Source organism: Octodon degus, unplaced genomic scaffold (genome assembly GCF_000260255.1).
Source record: "Octodon degus isolate 3935 unplaced genomic scaffold, OctDeg1.0 scaffold00034, whole genome shotgun sequence".
Taxonomy (NCBI): Eukaryota; Metazoa; Chordata; class Mammalia; order Rodentia; family Octodontidae; genus Octodon; species Octodon degus.
In genome coordinates, this window is record NW_004524610.1 from 10696875 (window position 1) to 10709104 (window position 12230).

A 12230-nucleotide genomic window follows, 5' to 3' on the forward strand; every position below is an offset into this window, starting at 1 on the left:
GCCTCCCAAGGGCCTCACCTTCTCCACACTGCTCATGGCCTGGAAGTAGATGTTGTAGCCCTTGCGCGGAGCCAGGGGCGGGTTCCAGAAGCCTTGATAGGTCCTGTTGTCACCGACGGTGAAGGGCGCGGGCTCGGGGAGATTCCCGGGGGGCAGCTCTGCCGCGAAGTAATACGGGGAGCCCCCGCTGACCGAGCTCTGGTAGGTGACAGGAACCTGGTAGCACTCCATGGTCCCTGCTTCCCTCTTGGTTCTATGTGGGTGCAGCTCCTCCACCACAATCTGATATGCACTTTGGGGAAAAAGACACAAAAAGTAGACATTTAAGCATCCCAAGCATAAGGTGTTTTTATAAAAAAAAAAAAAAAAAAAGTGACAAGGGATTTAAAATACACAGGCCACCTGGGCATGGTAGCCCACGCCTGAGGTCCTAGCCCTCAGGAGAGGAGAGTCCTAGCAACTTCACGGCCAGGCTGGTCTACAAGGACTGTGAAGTACTGGATTAGAATTAGCAAGACCCTGCCTCCAAAAACCAAAATAAAATGAAATGAAATGAATAGGTCATATTCAAAAGCACAGGATCTCAGCTGAACCCCCTCTATGCTGCTGCTTTCACCAATAAAAATGGAATTTCCCATCCATTTTTCAACACTGAGAGAACAGCTAAAGAACCAAAAAAAGTAAGGAAAATCACTGGAGAACTTCCCTCATTCCCAAGTTCTGAAGTAGAAGCCACTTAAAAAAGGACCACGACACCCACCAGAGTCATACCACAGACGAAGTTTTGCATCTGATGCTTGCAAAAGTTGAGTTAACATTTTTTCTGGAGAAGGAATTAGGGAAGGTCCAGCTCTGAGGCCCAACAGAATGCTAGCCTGGGGCGCTGCTGAGGCACCAGGTGGCAGTCAGTGCAGCCTTAGAGACAGACCCTGCGCCAGGCGACAGCTCCACCGCACCCTCCATCAGCTCAGAGCCCCACAGATCTAAAGTGCAAGTGACATGCGGCAACGCGGGCACAGATGGACAGAAATCTGTCCTCCCCGATGAAGCGGACCGCTTCCCACTTCGGGAGTTGTTAATAATAAAATGTTACAATTTGTAGGAACAGATGGCTCTTGGCCTACAAAAGCTCCAGCCTGAACCTTCTGATACCTTTCTTAAAAAAGGTATTTTAAAACTTTTCTTTCGTGCCTGCTCCCTTATAGAGGACAGAGCAGAAGACCAGCGATGCAATGTGAAATTATCAGATTTGTCAATTATCAGAACTGGCATAGTAAGAATTCTTCCTTTGTAGAAACTTCCTTAGTTTAGGATTTCTTTTTTAAGGTAAATTATATCTAAGACACTATTAACGGTTTATAAATATAAATACATATTATAAATCTAGCTAGTATATCAAAAAATACATGTGAAATCCCCAAAATTGTCCAAAACATGTATTGGTAGCTTGCATATATTCAGTATCAAAGAGCTGCAGATTGAATCTTGAGATTTTAGGCAAATGCGCTCCTTTGATTTCTTCTAACAGGGAAAACAGTCACTATTCAAATGGTTGGCTGGCAGCGACACAGCAGTTTCTTTAATGGTCTTCCATAAAGAAGGGTGAGAAAGACAGAACTGAAAGCACATCTTTGAAAATTGTACATTTAGAATCTTGTAAGGAATTTGAGCTTAAATATAATCTCAGTTAACAGCCTTCACAGACTAAAAAGATTCAGTTGTGCTTTTTAAATTAAAGGTTTTCTTTCCTTCCTATTAATAAATTCCTATTTTTTATTGGAAGACTGCTAAGATCATGGAGGCCTAGTACCTATCGCCTACCTTTTGAAAGCGCGCTAAAACTGTGTGACTGCCACAAAATGTGACTCGAATGGGTAAGGAAGGCAGAAGTCTACACTACTACCAATTAGGCATGTGGCCTCGTTGTCTACACTCCTGACAAGATGGGTTGCAGGGCTGAGGAATGCTATTGAGGAGACGCACACTCGCTGTGGCACCTGCGGAGCAGGCATTTGTCAATTTCAAAATACAAGCGAAAGGAAGCACGGCATTAGGGAAGGAAGGAAGGAAGGGGTGATTCCGGCTGACACAGGCTACATTACAGAAGCCTACCTTACTTTATTTTTAATTCATAACCTGTATTCAAGTTGCACATTCTCCTGGCCTGTGTGCTTAGTCACAAATACACATAAACTCACAGATAGCATCCTCTGCAGAAGAATGTAATGCCAAAGTCTGGTCCTAATAAAAAATTAATGGCAATTATCCACCCGTGTTAATAATTTAATGTAACCCTTAAAAATAAATTCACACGTTAGCCCACATCTTCAGAATAATCCACAAAATCTACTGAGCGTTCGATCTTACCTGGCTCTATTACATTGACACAGATGCCACATGGCAAATTAGGATACTTCATGCAAGACAGCTTGTGGCTCTCCAGACTTATTAGAAGTGAAGCACACTGCCAGCGCCGAGAGGAGGGCAGCAAGAAGAGATGCAATCTGCTCTTCGGGAAAGGACCCGGAGCATGGTTTTGCAGAATTTATAATCAAAGCCTTGAATGGACTATTCAAATTTGGAACTTTTCCCAATTAAAGGAAAGAGAAATTATGTCAGTTTTATAAGCTACCGGTATTTTTATAAGACTAAGCAAACTATTTCCACATATAACAAAAATATCCTAGCAATACATACTTCAATCTTGTACATCTTTTCTTTACTAATATTATTTGTTTTCTGGTGTGAGAGTTTCCTGTGTTATGTCAAGTTGATTGAATTAAGGAATCCCTGGCAGAGAGGCAAGCATGATTCTGGGTCGGTCTGGGTGCATTATGGGGCCCTGCCTTTGGGTGCTTGCTACGCATGGTCCCCGGCCTCTTCTCACTCTGCTGCCCGGTCACTGTGTGTTAAGTGTCTTTGCACTGTGTCCCCAACTGCCAGGAGGTCTCTGCCTCACAGCCCACCAGCCATGGGCTGAATCCCCTGAAACTGTGGGCCACGCTGAGCCTCCTCTCCTTTAAATTGTGCTATTGTGTATTTCCTCCTGGCCAGGGGGAGACCTTACAGAGCAATGGAGGCCAAGAGAGATGGAATTTGCTTTTATGCTTACCACATGAGCCTTTCCTTCTTTCTTCTGGGTTTTGTACTATCTTGTCAGGAACTATTTGCTCCCCACCCTCCACACCCTGAGATAACATTTTGGGAAAGTAATATGCTTGAGGTGAGAGGGCTTTAAAAAGAACTGAATCTATCCATGCCTTGATTATAGACTTCTCATTCTTTTTTTTTTTTTTTTTTTTTTTTTTTTTTTGCAGTACCGGGGATTGAACTCAGGCCCTTGTGCTTGCCAGAGAAGCACTTATTCCACTGAGCCATTTCCCCAGCCCAGACTTCCCATTCTTTCAGGGAGAAATAAACATTATTCAATCCATATAGAATTTGGGTAAAGTAGCTTGAGCAGAAGGAGAAGTGTAACAAATGAACAAATAAATAAATAAGGCTTTGGAAAACTGGCTTCCAACTTTATTTCCTAAGATACCCTTTGTGTTATGATTTGCGTCTGACACAAAGCCAGAGGGGGTGGCGAGATCAGCCTTTTGCTCCCGCTACACAACTTCCTACCTGCCGGCAACTGTCTTTATGATATTATACTCAGCTCAGGTTCTGGGTATTTTTCTACCTCAATCATGCTTAATTACACAAGCTGGCTCCGTAGCCAGTACTTTTTAAAAAAATGTTTTATTCAAGTGTGGTTTTAAACACAATAATGAAAATTTAAATAAGTGTGTGTAGAATGAATAAATTGGGCTTTTTTTCCCCTGATGTTTGTACTCACTTAGGACATATTCAGAGAATTGTTTTTCTTTGCACATACAGTACTTCATTTGCTGCCAAAACAGGAAACACGATTTGAGTGGGAGAATTTGCCCAACTAGCTTTCTTCTTGTGTCCTCACACCTATCTATCCTCTTAGTCTTTAATGTTAGTCAAAATTGTCTAGTGAGCACCCCAAGTAGGCACTGAGGAAAGAAGTGAAGGAAGGCCAGCTCGTGCAGCCTGTACATCTGCATTAACTTTCCACAATTTTGAGAGCTCTACAATTGTTAGAAAGCTTTCTGACCCCTCAAGTTTGATATAATTCAATATAAGGACAACAAGCCCCATAAAATTTACTTTCTTTAAAACCCTTTCCACTTACAAATCTATCATTGCCCCTGGTAAGCACTAAAAGTGACTCAGACAGATTTCTTGAGTTATGTTAAATCATCTCTTACATTGTGCTTTTACACTCAAACCACACTCAAACCAAGCGCACTTTCTCTTCGCTAACACCGTCGGGAAATGCCCACGTGTAGTGTAGAACCTTGGGCCCATGTTCAGCCACTGAACTGCCATTTCTCCTTTTAGGAACTCCTTAGCCTGCTACCCACTCAGCATGCTGGAAAAATGAAAAAAGATATCCTTCCAGGTAATGATACTGCTCAAAATCGGTGGCGAGTGGCACCTTAAAGTCACTAGTTGGGCTCAGTCTATAGTCGTCCCCTTTAGCACTTATCATTTTGAGCATCTAGTTAGATCTTGTCTTCACACTCCTGGGGAAGACAAGTGTATCACGTACAGAGAGCTCAACCATAATTCTGGTGACTCTTTAAAGAAATGTCTGCACACAGCAAGAAGCAGCTATAACAATAACTGAAGTCACTACAGGAAGAAATTGAACTGAACTTGCGACGGAACTCCATCCTCCCTCCTTCTTCAACTCAAGGGGATGTTCTTCAGCCCATACCCTCACATTCTAAAATCTGTTTCTGTCCTCGTTGGCTTCTTACTTGTCAGCACAATTTAATTCAAGGACAGAAAATAAAGAGAAATCAAATGGAAAATGATCTGACTACATGAAAGGGGGGTGCACCTTTTCATTTTTCTGTTTGTCCATTTAATGGTACTTACGTCTAGCTAGATCTAGATCTGAATATATGGTTTTAGGTTGTCCAACCTCCTGGTGGTAGCAAAATAGCAAATTATCAGTGGTATACAGATTCCGTATTTTTTCTGAAACGTCTCTTTGAAGCTTCAGGAGAAACTCACTCCTTCTGTTTTAGCATTGTAGTTTTATAAGCAGCCACACTGCATTGCCCTAACGCCAGTGTTCTGAAGAGGAACAGAGCAGAGGTAGTCACCCCCTTACACAATAACTCACTTCCCTCCTGACTTCCTTTTTCTACATCGAACAAACACTGAATTAACAAAGCTTAAACTCCTAGCATTAGGGCTGGGGAGATAGCTCAGCAGCTAAGCACCTGCTTAGGCAAGCACAGGGATGGATGTTTGATTCCTGGCATGCCATGCCATGCCAGCCCCACCCCTGGGCATACTGAGCTGGCCACCAAGGCTGGGCATGGTGGTGCATGCCTGTAATTCTAGCACAGGGGAGGCTGAAAACAGGAGGATTGCTACAAGTCTGAGCTGCATAGTGAGACCCTGTATCAAATACATTTTAAAAAAATCCTAGCATTAAGTTTACAAAGTTATATTTCCCGATGACCTCTTCATAATGCTTTTTAATATACTGTGTCCTTCCAGGACCTCTGCTTCCATTATCTTACAAGTGCACTGCTGTATGCCTTCCACTGAGGTGAAGATCACACCGAATCTCTCGCTCTACACCTTTCTTCTTGCTCTTACTCCTTCTTCTCACATATTATCCACCTGAAGCTGGTGTGACCAGGGTTGCCTAAACATGCTCCACATGGCCCTGGGTCCCTTCTTTCTTCCTCTCTAGCTTTTCATATCCTCCTCAGAGCTCTTTCTTCGAGGGTCAGTGAAGGTAATTTTCATGCCTGGAGGTAGGTGAGTAACAATACGGGATGTTTTTTAGTCTAGTCCTGAATTCTCTGGCACAATTTATGATGCTAAATGAGCATCATTCAGAATTGGCCTGGAAGGAATCACTGTCTTGGTGAGATTTACTGCCTGTTGCACGAACATGGCATATTGCAGATACTATCTGATTTTATACCTTGATAATTTTTTTTACTTGTATATTTTCTTCAATAAATGATAAGCTCATTAATGACTGTGGCTATCATATGTCTTACTTTACTGCCTATTCATTATTTATTATCTCACAGGAGCTGTGTTCAGATATTTGAGAGGGGTCTTGCTTAGGTTGCCTCATGAGGCCAGGATCCCGTTGTTGGCTAGAACTGTCCTCAGTTGTAGGCTGAGGAGAAGATAACAGAAAAGTATCTCCTCTTACTCTCCAGTGGAAACAATTTTACCAACTAGGATTCTGTAACATGATGTAAAATGAAATAACTCCTATCTGATTTAACTTGGACCTTGAGATCTTTAGAACACAGAATAATTCCATCTTTGTTTAATTTTTAAGGCATTTCTATTTGGAATTCAAGTAAATTCTGTGTCACCATATTGATCAGGAAAGTCAGGTAGAGGAAGCTGATCTCTTTCCACGCATGGGATGAAACAGTTTTTGAAGGTAGGTGACAGGGATTCTCATGTGTAAAGCTGTGGGCACAGAACCAAGTGACCCAAAGGAGACCACTCATGGAGATAGAGTTCGATCGGTTTTTGTTAGGCTGTTATGGACTGAAAATATCAGATGCCTTCTTCTACCCATTTTTTAAAAATAATGGTTTTTGCAGTTTGCAGGACCATGTCCTACTTAAAAGCTTAAATTCAAAATTAGAGTATAGCCAGAAAATAAAGTAACTCTAGAATCCATAGTTTCTCACCAACCTAAAATAGATAGACTTTATATTCGGCAAATTTTGACATAAAATATTCACTCATTTCTTATGCCTTACTCTGAAAAACAGCATCAATACTGAGGAACTATTCTACACTGTTACAACATGTTGTTGTTTATAAAGTGTACAGACATGAGGTATCCTACCAAATTGGTTCTGAAAATGGGAAATCCTCATTTTAAATCACAGCAACGATTATCAAGTGATGTGAGAGGTAGCAGCAGATCTTTAAAAGGCTTTAAGGAGATTCAAAGTCCTAGTTAAGTCACACAGCAGATTTCCATCTTAGCATGACTACACAAAAACAAAAACAAACAAACAAACAAACAAACATAAAAAGCTTGCGCTGAAGAACTACATTTGCCACTCAGCATCACCTACGATGCAGATTTCACAGATACCGAAAGGTCAGCATTGTTGGTGAGTCTGACTCCTACATTGCAATTTAGAATGAGGCTTTTAGTGGAACGTTTGCTATTTCTGCTACAACATTAAGATGTCTTAGGGATTCCCCTTGTTGAAATATTGATAATGTACTTGGAAAGTAATTCTTATCACAGGGAATATATGCCTTCATTGACTTGGCATACAAAAAATACAAATATTTATTATGCAAGAACATCTGAAAATCAATACTTCAAATTCCAATGTAAGTTTAGTTCTTTATGCCCCAACTTCTAAAATGACAGCTACTGTGATTTGCCCCCGAAGATGTCCACTGCATCCCTCTCTCTCTACGTTGACTACACACTGCGTAAGACTCTGTATAGAGGCTCAGATTTGCCTGGATTTCCACTGCTGCCATGTTTGTGTGGTAGGGACCACCAGGGCCATGCCCCCCTCCGTCAGCACCAACCTCAGTCTTTTCTCCATTTCTCCTGCCTGCTTTTAGGCACTTTAATCTGCTGAGCTATTTGGCTGGCCCCTACTGAGTCCTGTTTGGAGGAACAAACTCTCTATGCCCCTACCTTTCTGGATCATGATGCTCTATATCCTTCCCCTCAAAGCAACGACTTTGACTTTGGCAGGTTTGAGGTTTGAAAGGGTGGAGATCACCTGCTATCAGGATGATCTTTCTGAAATGTAAAATCGCTGAGGGTCACTATGGCTTAGAATTCACAGCCAACTTCAGCTCTCCCAGTGGCACTAAACAGCCTCTTCCTGGCTGTAACTCAGCTTCCAGCCTCAGCTGTCACTCATACAAACATTTCACTTTCAATAACCTGAGCTACTTGGGGGGCCCTTGGCATGTCTCATGTCCCACCATTTGCTTTGTGGAAGCATGCGGAAGACCCACTGGTAATGGTTGATGCATTGTGTCAACTGTACAAGTTTAGAAGTTTAAACAACTCCATGGGGGTCCAAGGTCGCCACTTGTGAACATCCTCATCCTGTGCACGAGGAGGACATGGAGATGGCATGCGAGCCACACTCCCTGAGAGCAGATACTCTGCATACAGTATGAAGAAGGAAATGAGGCTTGTGCTCTCCCTGCTCCTGTTGTTATTGTTGTCTTCTGTTGCTTTGAACTGTTTCCCTTTACCATGACAACCCGCCTTGGAGCCATCTGCTTACCCAACTGAGCTAAGTAAACCTTTCTCTCTTTAATTTTTGGTACTTGGTATCTAGATATTTGTTCCAGCAATCAGGAAAAAATAAAAAAAAAAAACAAAAACAAGTCAGAACTTTGTACCAGGAGAGGGTTTGTTGCTGTGGCTATACCTGACAATGTGGTTCAAGAGTCTTTGGAAATGGATTGTGAGAAGAGATTGGAGAGGTTCAGATATGCTGCCCGAAAGAATCCAGCTGGAATGCTTTAGGCGGTTAGATTCTGGGTAGAGCCCAGAAAACCAGAAAATAGGAAAAGACCAGTCATGGGGGGTTTCGGCTGGAAAGAAGGACTACAATGACCGCTGAACTCAAACAATAATATGGCATGGCTTGGCAGAAAGTTTGTCTGAATTTCGTTTGGGTGCAGAGTTTGCCCGAGATTGAGATTAATGGCAGTAGATGATCTGATAGAAGAAATTTTAAGGCAGTCTAATGTTGAGGTGGTGGTAATGACTACTGTTGAGGGTTTTAGCCTGATTGATGTTGAGAATGTAGAGCAAGGAGCTTAGCTTAATGACTTAAAATGTTTTGAGTTTGTTCAGAGCGAAAGTTCCAGAAATAGTGTAGATCACAAAGAGAGCAAAGGAGATTTTGATTGCTTAGAAGGAAGCAGACAATAGAAAAGGGTGGCCTCTAGGCATCAAAGAAGCAGCAAGTCTCCAGCAGTCGCAACCTCAAACCTGCCAAAGTGAAAGTCTTTGCTTTGAGAAGGATATAGACATCATGATCCAGAAAGGTGGTAGCATAGAGAATGTGTTCCTCCAAATGGGACTCAGTAGGGCCAGCCAAATAACTCAGTGGATTAAAGCATCTGCAAGCAGGCACAGGGGCTGGGGGCTCAATCCTTGGGCCTCCTGTGCCAGCTCCACCCCCAGGGTGCACTGAGATGGTGATTGAGGCTGGGCATGGTGGCATGCAACTATAATCCCAGCTCTGGGGAGGCTGGAAACAGGGAGATCACTACGAGTCTGATCTAGTAATGAGATTCTGTACACCCTGTAGACCCTTCCCTAAAATACAAAAATAAAATAAAAATAATAAGAAAAGAACAACAACAACAACAAAACAAATGGGACTCAGAGTGCCCAGTGATCCATGCTCTTGATTCACACAGCTAATAGAGAGGGAAGACTGGCTACTGCTCCAGTTGGCAGCAAACTTTGTCTGCATCTATGTGTCTCTGGTTTTAGGTGCATGAAGAATGCAAAAGTTGTAGGGTTAAGAAGGCTTCTACCATGATTTCAGAAGGCCTGGATGGTCAAACAGTGTGCCCCTAAGAAGGCAATGTGTGAAGTCATTCAAGCGAAGCCAAAGGCATGATGGAAACTCCAGAAGTTTGGAAAAACCTGGAATGCGGATCATCTAAGAAAGCTGTAAAGAGGAAGCAAAGCCAGCCTGAGAGAGAAGCCAGGGGAGCTACAACCACAGAAGTGCCAGAGGGGTGGAGTCTCTAAGCCCTTTGGAACTCACAACTGTGACAGATTGCTTTAGATGTTGTCCATGGAAGTTAGGGCTTAATGTTTGCCCTTTTGGACTTGGACTTGCTTTGGTCTCAATCCTTTGTATCCCCATTTATAATCTTCAGAATGAAAATGTTTCTCTAATGTCATTGAATGTTGCAAATATTTAATTTTTCATTTGTACAGGCATTTGCAGCAATGAGTTTACCTTACATCTTGGTGGAAACTTGGGACTTAAGATTTTTCAGCATTGCAGATACTGTGAGGACTGTGACGACCCTGCAGGTGGACTAAATGCCTATCCATAAAAGGCTATGCATGAGTACTTGGGCAGCTAGGGGCAGAATGATATGGTCCTAAAGTCATACAATGTTCATAGGCTTCATATTGGTTGTTAAGGACTGTGAAACCTGTGCTACAATGTTCAAGTTGTAAACGATAAGAATGCATGTCATTGTATATGGAGACTGACTGAAAGAGAAGTGTCTTGTTGCCAAGTTGACAAGAGGTGGATTTAATGGTTGACACATTTTTGTGTTCACTTGAGCAGTTTAGAATTTTAACTAAAGGACTGAAGAGCAGGCCAGGGTCCTCACTTGGTGAACGTCTAGAAGCTGCGCCAGAGGAGGGCGTGGAGTTGGCAAGTGCTTCAGTCCCTGAGGGCAGGTAACCTGCATGCAGTAAAGAAGAGGAGAAGAGCAAACTGTGAGCGAAATAAACCTTTCCCTCTTTAGTTTTGGAGGCGTGGTATTTTGTCCTAGCAACCAGAGAAAAGTAACTAAGATACCACTGTTCTTTCTCTTCTCAGAAATCTTTCCACTTTGGTAAATGGCCTTTTGACATGCTCATGTTTCTCCTTTAAAACTCAAAATCTATCAATCTATCTCTCTATCTCTCTATCTATCTCTCTGTCTTTCTATCTATCTGTCTGTCTGTCTATCATCTATATTTAATCCTCGATCATTGTGCATTGGTTTCAATCACTGATTTACAACCTACCACCCGTTCTCATGAGCACATGCTAAACCACTTTCGATGAATTTCTAATTCAAGTGTCCAGTGTAAGGGAGCATAAAATCTATACATGCACGGAAACCATTCCTAATTTTAGCTTGTCTAATAAAACTGTTGCTAAACTAAACTTACACATTGTCTTTAACCAGGATTTCCCAGTTGCCCTGACACATTGGGTCAGAGTTTGTTTGACACTGGGAACATGAGTGAGAAGAAATATATACTTCTGCAGGGTTGGGACGAACAGACAGCGATGAACAGATCGTGAGCCACAATCCAGCAGAGACCAGAGCATCACAACGTAGGGGAGGATGGACTCAGTATGTTGGGTCCTTGCAGCAAACAATCTAACGGCTCTGTGAATGTTTTGCTGGTAGTAACGAGGCCTGCTTGTTGCTGTTTTGAGGCCACAGACAATGGAATGGCCCCAAACACTGCCAGAGAGGAGACTGTGACAGGCTGACCTATAGCAAAATTGAGGAGAATGTCAAATAGTTTCAAATACAGCTGAATGGCACGATAAGGATCTGACCAAAGAGATCTGCGAGAGCAGGACACACAATCAGTGCTGTGGCAATTGATTACATCAATCTGAGCCCTTGTTTAAAAAAAAGTAGAGCCCTACACCAGATAACTTCATGAGAAAGCTTCAGTCACAGGTAAGAGATCAGAGACAGGACTGTGTTTGGAGAAAACAAAGCAACAACCCCGTGTAGGATTCAAGGAGCCGAGATGCAGCGCTCACGAAGGACACAGCTGCCAGGACTGTTTTGGCGCAACCAACTGGCCCCACCTGTAGGTGTCTGGGGAAATCTTTACTGAAGACATAAACACAAACAAACAACAAATAACTCCCCATTAAAAATAGACTTGGTGGGGTTAGATGATTAGAAACCAGATTTTTCAGATATTCCCCTTATACCAGTATTCATTTACAAAGAAACAACAACAAAAGTTATTCGTTTACATCATGAATGATTATTTTCAGTGAGTATTCTAAGATTTTAACTTAGTTTTTTGAGCATGAATCTTCTACAGTGCAAAGGTTTGAACTGTCAGCTAGTGACTTAATTCCAGAAAAGGTGAAAGTCTAGCCAACAAAAATGAAAACATGCATTTCTGTGTCAGAGAAAAAGGATACACAATTAATAGTCTTGTGCAGGCACTAGTTCAAAGTCTCTGGATTCTTGGCAATCAGAAATTGTGTGACAAATAAAGGTGAATAAAGTGGAAGAAGGAGTTGGGATTTTAAAATGTGTTACAAATAATGTTCTAAGTTCATGAGCCGCAGCTATGATCAAAGTGTTTACAAGGCTGAAGTGTCTCCTGAGAGCCTACAACAACCACAGGAACAGGCTTCGAGATTTGTTGT

General features: G+C 42.2%; 1 protein-coding gene across 7 annotated transcripts in view; it reads right to left on the bottom strand.

The window, feature by feature from the left end:
- Positions 1–12230, bottom strand: part of Ptprk (protein tyrosine phosphatase, receptor type K) — a 555880-nt gene that overhangs the window by 99420 nt on the left and 444230 nt on the right. For all 7 annotated transcript variants that reach the window (XM_004630251.3, XM_004630250.2, XM_004630249.2 and 4 more), the window contains exon 12: positions 19–292. In XM_004630251.3, coding sequence (XP_004630308.1) covers positions 19–292 — 274 coding nt within the window. The remainder of the gene's footprint in view (positions 1–18; positions 293–12230) is intronic.